General features: G+C 50.0%; 2 protein-coding genes across 2 annotated transcripts in view; one reads left to right on the top strand and one right to left on the bottom strand.

The window, feature by feature from the left end:
* Window positions 1-13,371, top strand: part of LOC127048835 (squalene synthase-like) — a 235,290-nt gene that overhangs the window by 34,573 nt on the left and 187,346 nt on the right. The window lies entirely within an intron of this gene.
* Window positions 1-13,371, bottom strand: part of CTSB (cathepsin B) — a 30,873-nt gene that overhangs the window by 7,215 nt on the left and 10,287 nt on the right. The window contains exons 2-6 of the mRNA XM_050948916.1: window positions 10,232-10,383; window positions 6,446-6,531; window positions 5,175-5,289; window positions 4,006-4,124; window positions 343-428 (exon numbers count right to left, since the gene is read on the bottom strand). Coding sequence (XP_050804873.1) covers window positions 343-428; window positions 4,006-4,124; window positions 5,175-5,289; window positions 6,446-6,531; window positions 10,232-10,357 — 532 coding nt within the window. The 5' untranslated portion in view covers window positions 10,358-10,383. The remainder of the gene's footprint in view (window positions 1-342; window positions 429-4,005; window positions 4,125-5,174; window positions 5,290-6,445; window positions 6,532-10,231; window positions 10,384-13,371) is intronic.

Genomic DNA, 13,371 nt, shown 5'->3' with positions numbered 1-13,371 from the left:
TTATGCTTTGTTCAGTGGCTACACAAACAATATTTGGGTTTTCAAGATGGTTGCTTTGTGTCACTGTGCTCACCACAGGTCACAAAGGGAAGAACCATCAGGGCAAAGGGCTGCTAGAGTCATGCACAGGGGACTGCAGCCCAGGACCCTGTCTAAGAGCGGGAAGACTGTGGGATTCAACCCCAAGGAAGGAGAGGGCATAAGGCCTCATGCTTGTGTCAGGGTGTGTGGGTGGGTGCTTTCAGAGCAGCAAAAGGTTCAGAGGCTAGCCCTGTAACCATGACACCCACATAGTCCAACTCCCTTGGTTAGCACTGACAGCCTGCATGGCTTCCAGCTTACCCACGTGGGAGTCATAGAGCCCACCAGATACCAGGCCTTCCTCAGTCCAGTATGCCCACGCTCCAGAAGGATAGCCACCATTACACCTGCAAGAACCACCACAAACACATCAGTCACAAATCCCAGGCACAGTGCTTAGCTTCTACATAGGTGGGTGAAGGTGTCTGGTACAGCCACAGGGCTGCTTTCGACACAAGCCAGTTCATCGAGCAACACTTGAGAATTCAGATGCTCAGTGACTATGGAAGCGGATTGCTGATCGTCAGGCTCCCGCTACAATAGAACTGTTACAGCTTGGAGTAGCCAGGTGGGTGAAAGGGTTATTCCTAGCTGTTTTGCCTCTAGATCTCAGTGCTTAAAGGAGGTAGCAATATATAGCCCCTCTTTACAGATGGGGAAACTGAGGCACAGAGGTGAAGGGACTTGCTCATGGTCCTGCAGGAGGCTAGTGGCAGATCTGAGGACAGAGCCTAGGTCTCCCAAGTCCCAGTCAGTACTCTGGCCATGGCCTCCTCTTTGGTTACAAGCAGCATTTGCAGCCTGCATCACCTTTTCATCAGCTGCTTTGCAGGCCTCTGCCCCTAAGGAACACTGCGCCCACTCAACTGAAGGCTAACTGGAACGAGGCCATACAGCCCGTAGTGACAGGAAGAGAACCCAGGAGTCCTGACTCCCAAGCTCCTGGTCTAAGAGGCAGGGCTTGCTCTGCACTCTCCAAGTGTAACTCTTCAGTTTGTGCATGACGTGAGACAGGGAAATACAGCAACACGGGGGTCTGCACACGGCCCAAGTGGTCACAGACCCCGATCCTGCAGACACTTCCACACATGCTTAACTCAAAGAACAGGAGCGGTCCCCCTGCAGCAAAAAGGAGTCCACACGTGCTCACAGCTAAGACCAGGCACAATCTGCTTGCAGGTCAAGGCTTTACACTAACTCCCTCTCATGCAGGGTCTTCCACCAGCCAGGCAAAGATGGCACTCTGGAGTTTGCACGATTTAATATTTCTGCCAATGTTCCAGTTTGGAGAGGAGTCACAGAAAAGCGTGGCCGTAACACTGAAACTTCTAGTCCCAACTCAAAAGGGGAGAGTATAAACTCATTCCATTTCTGTCAAAGCCTCAATTTAGGGAGCTGGCCTGGAAGTCGCAAGTTAGATCTAGGACTTTACGTAGCTGTAAGATCTGCAATGACCAGCACTAAGATGGAGCAAAAAGATGAGGAGTCTTTTCTTCAATACCACCTTCTTCCAAGGTTCTAATAACCTTGCCACTTGGCAAATCGGGCTTGCCATAATCAGATAGCTAAGGGTTAATGTCTCTTTCACCTGGAAAGAAGTAACCTGAAACACCTGACCAGAGGACCAATCAGGAAACAAGACTTTTTAAAATCTGGGTGGAGGGAAATTTGTGTCTGAGTTGTTTGTCTTCTGCCTGTCTCTCTCTCGGCTATGAGAGGATTTCTGTTTCCTGCTTTCTAATCTTCTGTTTCCAAGTTGTGAGTACAGAGATCATAAAACAATAGGGGCTTTTGTTTTTTTCTTTTGTATTTACATGGTGTAGTTGCTGGAGTGCTTTGAATTGTATTCTTTTTGAATAAGGCTGTTTATTCATATTTCTTTTAAGCAATTGACCCTGTATTTGTCACCTTAATACAGAGAGACCATTTTTATGTATTTTTTTTTCTTTTTACATAAAGCTTTCTTTTTAAGACCTGTTGGAGTTTTTCTTTAGTGGGGAACTCCAGGGAATTGAGTCTGTGCTCACCAAGGAATTGGTGGGAGAAAGAAGTCAGGGGGAAATCTGTGTGTGTTAGATTTACTAGCCTGACTTTGCATACCCTCTGGGTGAAGAGGGAAGTACTTCTGTTTCCAGGACTGGAAACAGAGAGGGTGGAATCCCTCTGTTTAGATTCACGGAGCTGCTTCTGTGTATCTCTCCAGGAACACCTGGAGAGGGGGAAGGGAAAAGGTTTATTTCCCTTTGTTGTGAGACTCAAGGGATTTGGGTCTTGGGGTCCCCAGGGAAGGTTTTTGGGGGGACAAAAGTGCCCCAAAGCACTCTAATTTTTTGGGTGGTGGCAGCTTTACCAGGTCCAAGCTGGTAACTAAGCTTGGAGGTTTTCATGCTAACCCCCATATTTTGGACGCTAAGGTCCGAATCTGGGAATAGGTTATGACATGAGTGGCAGTGGTGAGATAGATAGAATCCAGAAGCCAGTAGGAATATTATATTTTTCTTTTCTCTGCTAGGGGCTTTTAAGCAGAGATAATTTTTTTCTCTGCTCTCTCTTGCAGTTTCTGGCTTGCATATTAAGCAAGGTACTATTAAGCTGTGACAAACAGGTCTTTTGTCAGTCAATAGCACTCCCATTAGGAGTCAAATACCAGCACTCTACACATGCAAATAAAGTGGTTTTTCTGGTTTACTTTACATTGAAAAGATTAACTAGAGGAAGAAAGGGAAAAAGGCACTGTTGCTAGGCAGATCCTAGGAGACAACAGAGCCTGCAGTTCAGACAACACACACCAGAGGGCACCCCAACACAAGAAAACAGGAACCATGACTTCTAAGGCAAAAATGGAGGCCGAAGAACAAAGCAAAGAAGCAGAACACAGGCGACAACTGGAAAAAAGAGAAAAAGAGGTGGAGATGAAAGAGAAGAACAGATCAAACAGGCAGCCCATAAAAGAGAACAAGACGCCAAAAATGCAGCCCACCACAGGAAACAAGAAGAAGAAGAGGCAGCCTACAGAAGACAGATAGAACTCCAGAGGGAGACCCACCGACAGGCCATGGAATTAAAAAAGGCTAAGCAACCTGCTCCAGCCAATCCTAACAACCCTTCGCCAGTACTTGTTCCACAGCACAGGAAATTTCCCACCTACAGGGCAGGTGATGACACTGAGGCCTTCTTGGAAAATTCTGAAAGAACCTGTCTTGGGTACCGCATCTCTGAAGACCAGTACATGGTAGAACTGAGGCCACAGCTCAGTGGACCTTTAGCAGAGGTGGCAGCTGAAATGCCTAAGGAGCACATGAACGACTATAAACTTTTTCAAACCAAGGCCAGATACAGAATGGGGATAACCCCGGATCATGCCCGTCGGCGTTTCAGAACCCAAAAGTGGAAACCAGATGTGTCATTTCCCAAACACGCCTACTACGTTGGAAAAAGGACTACAGCTGGTTTGAAATCCCCCTGCATGCCTGTTTATGTCAATACAACACAGAAAGGAGAAGGAACGGCACTGAGACACTAGGCCCAACGGGTCGACACAGTTCAGAGGCACAGTGAGTACCAGAAGATGGAAAGGAGCTAGTCGAGCTGGAACATTGCAGAGGTGCAGGGTTTGAGCTGTTTTAAGCTGCAGGGAGCGTGGAAGCACGCATCCAACCACCACGGAGGTTTTGCTCCATTGGTTTCCCCTCGAACCCAGAGAGATGCCTGATGAGCATTACCAAAGGTCCTCGGCAGTGGAGCGGAGAACACAAGGTCTCCTTTTTATGCCCTAGGTGCTACACAAAACATTCATATTTATTGATCCTAGACTGGAGAGTCAGGGGGAGGTCAGTGCAGTGCATGATCTGGCTCATTGGTTTCTATTCTGGGCTGGCACAAAGGTCCTGCTAGGCATTTCTTTGAAGCATGAGAATCACTCACCCCATCCCACACTTGAAGCCACAACAAGACAGCAGATCTTCCGCTGAGATTTCCACGTTTATCTTCCCGTTGGTGTGCACGCAGACTCTGTCTGAAATGGCCTCCACCGCACCAAATGCCTACAAAACACAGAGGGAAGAGCATCACACACCCTCCAAGGGAAGGGGAGGGGCTGGAGGGTTTGCTACTAAGGAAACACAACTGGACCACGCACTAAGGTGGCTCCAGCCCCAAGGGAATTTGTTCTGACTGTGGTGATGGCTGGCTGGGCCGGAGGGGTATGGGGGCAGGGCTGCACATATTGAACTGATGGACATTCCAGCCAGTCTGCAAATAGAGCCACATATCTTTAGAGAGTCAACTGCAGGTGGCTGTTAAGTTCACTACTAGGTAATAGCAGCACTGTGTCCCTCCTCGACAGATGGACCACAGATCACCACGCAGGGCTATTCTAAGATGGAGTTTTTAATGAGTGCATGTCCCAGTCCAGTTGTTTGGAGACAGAGATGCTACCGCAGCCCACGGAGGCTTGGATTCCCTTGAAAATATAAAGGCAGCATAGATCTCACACACTCATCTTTGATTTCTCTCGGGGAGAGCTAGCTTGGTGGTTTGAGCATTGGCCTGCTAAACCCAGGGTTGTGAGTTCAATCCTTGAGGAGGCCATTTAGGTATGCAGGGCAAAAATTTGTGTGGGGATTGGTCCTGCTTTGAGCAGGGGGTTGGACTAGATGACCTCCTGAGGTCCCTTCCAACCCTGATATTCTATGACCTCCCACTGCACAGACTGATAGGTCCCCTCCTTTTGTGAGACATGAAACCTTGCAGCCCAGTGGTTATGTCATGTGTTGAGACAGGATCTCTGCAGTTTAATGACAAACCCACACATCCCTGGAGTAATTCTGAGCAGCATGTTCTGTGCATGCAGAGCTAATTAAGCCACCAGAAACAACAGCAGTGAAGCTGCAGTCGCACAGGCGCTGACCCGAGCTAGCCCTGCCTGCCCAGGACTCTGGGTACAGACTTGAGAGGCAAGCCCATGCTGCTACAGCTTTACTGCTATTGTTCCTGGAGCTAGCTTTGATCTTGCTCATTCAGGTACATTGGCACTGCTGCAACCCCAGCTGATTGCAGGGTAGACCAACCCTTTCACAGTATGATCCTCTTACCCAACAAGAGCCACAGGAGCCCTGGTCTCTGATCTCGTTAATGGTTGGACAATTTGGCCACTGTGCCCGGGAGTCAAAGCTGTCCGGCAAGTTCACATCTCCAGCAAACTCTGCCCTGTAATGGGAGACAGGCATCCAGGTTACATGGAGGATTAATGTCATAAGACCAAGTTAACAGAAACTGACGTTTCTATACTGACTCTTTAGAAGAGACCCAAGACAAATGTCTCAAGGTTGAGCAGTAAGATACTCAATGATTAGGTGGGTTCAGGGTAGAGCAGACCCCACCACACTGCTCTGAGCCCAGAGCAGAGGTACGGTGCAGGGGGAAGGGGAGTGCTGTAGGTGTTTCATAGCCTGGAAACACCTCTTCTCTCCCACCCCTCAAAAGAGCCTCAAGTGTTACACTCAACAGTACAGCAGAGCCCCATTTATCCAATTTAGTTGGAACCAGGGCCAGATCAGATAATCTGAAACTCTGATAATCCAGAGAATGGGAAGTGCAAGGCTGCAGTGCCGTCTAGTGGCCACAGTTGAGATGGCCCACTTCTGGACCTGCATGCACTGGTTGTTTGGTCAATACAGAGAGCAGACTGGTCGGATAAATGGGGTTTTACTGTAGTTCGATTCACAGATTAAGGCCAGAAGGGTCCACTGCACTTCTCATCGGGCCTCCTGCAAAATAAGGCTGGAAAATTCCACCACACGATTCCTGCATCCAGGCCATAACTTCCAGCCGAGCTAGATGGACATTGGCTGTGTAAATATAAGCAGGGTTCTGAAAGCGCAGGAGTGGGAGTCAGGTCTGGGTTCCATTCCCAGCACTTCCAAACTGCTGGCAGGATGCTGGACAAGTCGCTTAGATACAGAGTGCTGTCTGGGAGTGCAGCACAGATTTTCAGATGAGGGAGCTATCGAAGCACACTGCATTATTAAGAGACAGGTGCAGGAAAGGACAAGGAAAGGTGTGGAGGCTTGGACAGAGAAGGGTGGTCCTAAGTCAGCCAAAGTTTGAGTTTCCCACATCCTCAAAAAACACTAAACGCTGCCAGCTCACAAGGGGCATTAGCCAAGGTCTGGAGGAAGTTCCGTTCAGTTCCCCAGCAAGGGATCTCCACAACACTAGGCTCCTGTGCCTGGAAAGGCTGGCAGAGGTACAGTGGAGAGGGAAGAGGAGGATCTGAAGCATTGTAGGTGTTTTCTGGCCTGGAAACACCTCTCCTCTCCAACCCTTCAAAAGAGCCTCAAGTGTTACACCCCAAAGCACTCACCTCACCGGCAGTTTGGGCCCATGCAGAAATGTGCCACACAGTTTCTTCACATAACTCATGTCAGTATTGTGGAAATTGTGCCCAGCCTGGGGGGGGAAAAGAGAGAGAGAGAGGCCTGAACTCCAAGACTTGCACCAGCAGTGAGCATCACCGGGCCTGTCTCTTAGATCCTCCCTCTGCCCATTCTTGTGGGTTTTATAATCACAATTGCCAAGTTCCTGAAATGTCCTTCTGCTTCTGCTAGTGAAAGATCGACCCAAAACCAGATGCACCACAGCACCCTCGCTGAAGGAAACGAGTCTCTGCTCTACCCAAGGTACTTCTCTAGCCCCCATGCCCACTGCATCTAAGCACCTCAGTCTCCAATGGATTTCAACACTCCAGGGAAGGAGGGAAGTGCTACCCCCATTTTACAGGTGGGCTAAGAGACTAAGGCCCAGATCCTCAAGGGTATTTAGCCAGGGAGGGGTTAAGTCTGTAGCTGAGAATAGCATTGAATCCAGGCCTCCCGAGCCTGATGGAGAGTGCCCCAACCACTGGATCACCCTTCCCCGCTCTCCCTCCTTTTAGTTGTCACACACACACACACACACACACACACACACACACACACACACGCAGCGTCTGCACTACGAGCTGGGGGGTGACTCACAGCTCACGAACACATACGCTGGGCCTCCATGAATCTAAACGGCGCTGTAGCTGCAGGAGCATGGGCAGCGGAAGCACAGCTTAGTCATGCCAAGTACAAACCCAGCTGAACACCAAGGACAAACTGACCAGGCTACTCTGGCTACACTACGATCTATACTTCTGCTTGTCTCCTCAAGCCAGTGCGAGTCCGTGTACGTGAGCTGGGAGCAGGGCCTTCCCTAGGGGGTGCAGGGACATAGGCACCGAGTTTCTCATCTACCGGGGGTGCTCCGCCCAGGCCCCACCCCCACTTCACCCCTTCCCCCACTCCACTTCTTCCCACCCCCAGTTCCACCCCCTCCCCCTGAAAAACATCTGATCCGCAGCAGGTGGTAGGCACTGAGAGGGAAGGGGGAGGCGCTGATAGGCAGGAGGCGCTGGGAGGAGGAGGAGGCTCTAGTAAGGGGGCTCCTCCTCGCCCCCCCCCACCTGTCTGCCACTTGCCTCCGCACCCCGCTCACCTCCTCACGATTTTATTGAAGTGCAGAGCCTGGGGCAGCCCCCCCGATTCGCCGTACCCAAGGGACGGCTCTGGCTGGGAGTCACCTCCCTAACTCTTCATGGAGCCGTAGCCAGAACCTGAGCGGTAACACAAGCAGGTAAGTTTCAGACACACACGTGATCATCAGCTGGATCCCTTTCATTCTGCTATTACTCATTAGTCCTTCTATCCTGGTCCATTAGGAAGCAGCCTGACCTGACAATGTGAACTGGACAAGCCGTTGCAAATGACAGCAACACTCTCCTCCTGTCCAGGTAAACACAGCTGCCTGTGCCCAGCACTCCAGCAAGGAGGGATACTACTAATCCGTGGAGCTTTGGGTTTCAACATGCCCCAGCATGGCCAGTCTTGCCTGATGGATACCCATCAGTTGGGTTTCCCCAGCACCCGGGCTAGGTCAGACAGCTCACCCAACTCTCTAGTTAAGGCTGCTGTGTTTCGCGCGGAGCGGGCGGCGGGGTGTTCCTTGCAAAGCCACCTCTCTGCAGCAGTTTTCTTCCTGTCTATTCATTACTTCCAGTTAGAATCAATGAGCATCTTGAATATGCTGCACTGCTCGCTCTCAGCTGCGTTTTCTTCATTGTCAATGGCAGTCGTATGCAGATATTGTGTAGGTGCAAGCAACTGGATTGGTAGATTGGGACCATGCCTCATTCGGTACCACTTTACTGAGGGTATATCTACACTACTGACCCGACTGGCGGGCAGCGATCGATCCAGCGGGGATTAATTTATTGTGTCTAGTCTAGATGCGATAAACAGACCCCCGAGTGCTTGACTCTTGTACTCCAGCACCGCAGAGGCGCAGGCAGAGTTGACAGGGGAGCAGCAGCAGTTGACTCACCATGGTGAAGACAATGCAGTGAGTTGATCTAAGTACGTCAACTTCAGCTACATGAAGTTGAGTAACTTAGATGGATCCCCCCAACCCCAGGTCACATACAACCAACTGTCATGCATGGAGACACCCATTCTGCATTTCAAGGCTGGGCTAGCCAGGATTCCTCCAGAGTGCTCTTTGCTGATGGCTGAATCAGCAGCAACCACCATCTCCTTCATTCCCAAACATGCTTTGGCCTGGTCGACATAGCTACGGTGCTCAGCAGTGTGAAAAATCCACCCTTTCTGAGCACCAAAGTTATGAGGTTAGGTCAGCAGGCACAGCTAGGCCCCGTCAACAAGCTACTATCGCTCGGAGAGTGGGCTTTCTACAATAGACCGTGTCTACACTACAGGGTTATGCCAGCATAGTTACAGTGCCCAAACTATGCTGCCGTAGTCTCTAGTACAGACATGGCCTTCCAGGTGAGGTTAAACCCGTAGCCAGTATTGTTACTGGGAGTATGGAGAATATATGGGGCCCATGGGCAGCAGCAGCTCAGTTGGTGGGTAAGAGCCATTGTGAGCTATGGGTTATTGTCCTAGCACACGTGGACCTTCAGCATCCGTGGATACATGCAGGTATTTTCTGCTGGCAGTACGTGGTTTTGGTCCAAGCTATGGGAAACGGTGCAGCAGCATACAAGAAAGATGAATGACAGGCTACCCGGTGTGTCTGAAGCAGCATCCGGGCTGGGTTAACAAGATGCAGGTTTACATCTAATCATTATACCTAGCTCTTAGACAGCACTTTTCACTAGCAGGTTTCAAAGCACTTCGCACAGGAGGTCAGTATTTCCCCATCTGTACAATGGGGATAATGGAGGCAGATCAGTGAAGTGACTTTCCCCGAGATCACCCAGTGGGAGAGCCAAGAATAGAATCCAAGTCTCTCAGGTCCCCTTCTCCAGTGCTCTATCCACTAGGCCACACACCGCTCAAAGGCCACTGGATTTCAGGACAGTGACCAAGAATAGTTACCATCTGCCATCACACCCACTTCTGGCTGTGACTGCAACAAATCTTATAAGCCAAGAACACAGAGGCCCGGTCAGCGTTTGGTTGGTGACTTTCACAGATGACCCAGGGGCTGCAGGAAGCGAGGCTGGTAGTTCAGCAAGCCAGTGCCCTAACATGGCGAAAGGAAGCACCGTGCTGCTCCCAGGATGGGAATTCTCAAGCTGCGCCCACATGCTTAAAGCTCCCCTTCCCCCAAACATACATCAGACCCAGACAAATTTCAGGTGTGCTATTAACATCCTGTTTAGCAAACTGGCACTGCGAGCAGGACGCTCATGATAGGATTTGTCACTTCCTGCTTACTTTTCTTTGGGGCTGTTGAACAGCTGACACAGATCCGAGTTTCTTATACAGTTTGCAAAGTGCTTTGAGATCTTCTGCAAAGGAGAAGTGCTACGTGAAAACATACATTAATGGCTGCTTAGTGACCTACGTGAGAGGATTTTGGATCCCAGTGAACAGCTGCCAGCAAAATCCAGCCATGGCAGGCAACCTTAGGAGAGGCAAAGTTTGCCTAGACACAGCTATCCTGGCTGTGTGAGGTGGTCCCTCTGAGTCAGGGCTGGAACATGCTTGCAGGGCAGCAATCCCATCCATCCAGGCAGGCACTACCAGTGCACAGGGCCACTGCTCTCCATCAGCAACCTGGCCACAGGCCCCAAGCGCACAGGAGAAAAAGCACCGCTACTCACCTGCCATGTAGTGTTGAGTTTGTTGATGTAATTGACCAAATCGTGCGAGAGGGGAGCAAAGTAGGGGACGCTGCGGGCACTCACGAGAGTCACCAGGACACACAGGGCAGACACAGACTGCCACATCTTGGCCACAAAGCAGTACTCGTCACCTGGAAAGAGATCCGCACATCAATCCACGCACTGTGTCTGCCAAGAGGCACAGCTAACCCCTTCCGAACTGGCATTCTTCCTGGCAAGGACTTGTAGAAACAGATGCCAGCTACTGTTAGGCAGAGCCTGTCATGTGATTACATGGAGTATGTAGCATTACCCTGCAAGTGAGCCGAGAAGGATACTGGAGGGAGGGGGCTGTGCTGCTTTGGTAGATTCACAGTACCTCCCTGGTTGCCAGAAGGATCACATGCAGAGACCTCCAGAATTGCACCCATTCATTCCTCTCCCCTGCCAACAACTTAAATAAAACTCAGTGCAAAACTATTCACTTGTTCTATATAATGCCAAAAGATCTTTGTGAAAGGACTGTCGTCCTGTTTTCAAGGCAAATTAATTGACAGGGACTACCCCACTTCCCAATTCTCCCCTCAAACTTCAGTCCCAAACTGCAACCCAAAGTGCTCATGGCAAATCAGCAGGTGGCACTCTACCCTTTGAATCAGTGCTGCAGCAGGATGGGTAAGGGTGCACTGTACTGCTCGAGAGGGCCTGAGTCCTGACAATTTGTCAGCATGGCCCTGCCCACACTGGGGAATTTTAGCAGCAGCAGGAATCTTTTGCTAACCAAAGCACAGACAGGATTTAAAGAGAGATGGGGAGTCAATCTCTGTGTGTCTCAGGAAGTTCGAGCTCAGGAAATTCCATTGTGCTTAACCAGAATTTCCTCCCCCACAAGTAACTTTTAATAAGCTACATTATTCTTTGCCTCTTGTGTAGTATTGCTGTGCTCTGATGAACCTTCTTCTGTTCCACCCCAGAGGGCGCTGCGGTGATCCCAGCTTGGCCTTTTTGGTACCTCACAGGGGTACAAGCAATGCAGAAAAGCTACACCTAATTCCAGGATTGAGGACAGACAACAGATCATCTCAGACCACGTAGCAACCTTCCCCCAGGTCAGGAAAGGGCACAGCTGATGTAACCCACATGTGCCCCGTGTGGAACTCCGCTGCTCTCCAGTGACAACTGAGTCACAGATAAAGGTTGACGGGCCTTGACTAAGAGCTGGGTCTTTTAGTATGGCAACAGAAGCTCATGCTTTAAGATGCAGAGCTAACCCCTGCTAACCACCAACCCAGGGCACATTGATAAAATGAACATAATGACCAAACCCCCATTATGGATGGATCAGATCAGCCTTGGACAGAGACTCAGAGGTCTGTCACTCTTTTACCACTCTGGCAATACTTTTCTAGCACGTCACATTGGTAAAGTGCGGGGCAGACAGCGAAAGCAAATTCATCCAGGCACTTCAACTGGTTTGCACACAAATACCAAAGCCAGGTCTACCCTGAAGCTTCCAATTTCAGAAGTGATTCAGGAGCTGACTTTTAACGAGTCAGTGCAACTCAAAAATGAAACGTAGGCTCTTAAATCACGCGGGCAATTTTCTAATACAGACAAAAGGTCAAATTTTCAAAAGTCTGCTTTTAAAGATTGATCTAGTTACATTCATGCAACTTTTCCAATATAGATAAGGCCCCAGATACGCCATGGCTTCGATCAGGGGATTTAACTGGCTTAAAACAGAACAAAAATATTCTCCATCGCAGAGGAAATGTAAAATGAAGACAAGTGACCTGTCTCTTCTCTTTACGGCTTTTTGGTACAACAGAACTTCTGCAAAGCCCGATTTAGAACTCCCTCCCAGGGCAGTTAGCAGTGGTTATCGATTCAGTTATGCCCACGATCCTAAGGGCTGGTCCACACTACGAGGGGAAATCGATCTTAGATACGCAACTTCAGCTACGTGAATAACGCAGCTGAAGTCGAATATCTAAGATCGGATTACTCACCCGTCCTCACTGTGCAGGATCGATGTTCGCGGCTCTCCCTGTCAATTCCGCAACTCCGTTGGGGTTGATGGAGTTCCGGAATCGATATAAGCGCGCTCGGGGATCGATATATCGCGTCTAGATGAGACGCAATACATCAATCCCCGAGCAATCGAGTTTAACCCGCCGATACAGCAGGTAGTCTGGACATAGCCTAAGAGAATGTATACCAGCTACTCTCCCATTCATCCATCCTTCAGGATGGGAAAGGGAGCCAAAGGTGTTAAACCCAGGAAGTGACTTCTAACAGGGTAACACACAGTGCAGGACGTGAGGTCCCATGTAGTCAGTGGAAATACTCCATCTTCAAATGGGCTTTGAACCAGGCTTTAGAGACTCAGCTATGCTGGGCCAGAACCCCCATTCGCTGAGCTGTTTGGCAAACCCTGTTCCTGGCCCAGGGAAATAAACCTCAAGCCATGCGAGAGCCATTTTACAAGGGATGAAGAGAGACCGCCAAGTGTAGCTCCCCATCCGCTAGAGGCCAGATTCCCATCTCAGCCACACAGCAGATTATCCCAGCCTGAACATGCTTCGAGCCTACACAGCCCTGCACAGACGACAATCAGAAAGCTCTTTGGGGCAAGTACTAAGCATAAGGTTGCGTCTACACGGCAATCACACACCCACAGCTAGCCTGTGCCAGTGACTTGGACTCATGGGGCTCAGGCTAGGAGGCTGTTTACCTGCAGTGCAGACATTTGGGATCAGGTTGCAGCTCAGTTTGACCCTCCCACTTCATGGGGTCCTAGACCCAAGGCTCAAGTCCAAACCTCTACACTGCAATTCAACAGCCCCTTAGCCCGAGCCAGTTGGCCTGGGCCAGCTGCACGTTTTTAATCGTGGCGTAGACACACCCTCAGTGGCCTGCCAAGTACCCAGTGCCAATAGCTTTAGCAGTGCTGATGGAGTCCTTAAGGCAGAGATCGATTCAAGTGAAGGGCACTCACTGACCATCAGCTACCTCCTCCCACTCAGAGGTAAGATGCCAGGTAGTTGCCAGATGAAGACGGGTTGCTGTGCAGAGCACATCTCTGGGTGATCTTTACTGCTAATGTAAACTCTGGAAATGGCCAGAATGACATGTACTTT

Source organism: Gopherus flavomarginatus, chromosome 4, assembly GCF_025201925.1.
Source record: "Gopherus flavomarginatus isolate rGopFla2 chromosome 4, rGopFla2.mat.asm, whole genome shotgun sequence".
Taxonomy (NCBI): Eukaryota; Metazoa; Chordata; order Testudines; family Testudinidae; genus Gopherus; species Gopherus flavomarginatus.
The sequence above is the reverse complement of the archived record's forward strand: the minus strand, read 5'-3'. Positions and strand labels throughout refer to the sequence as shown.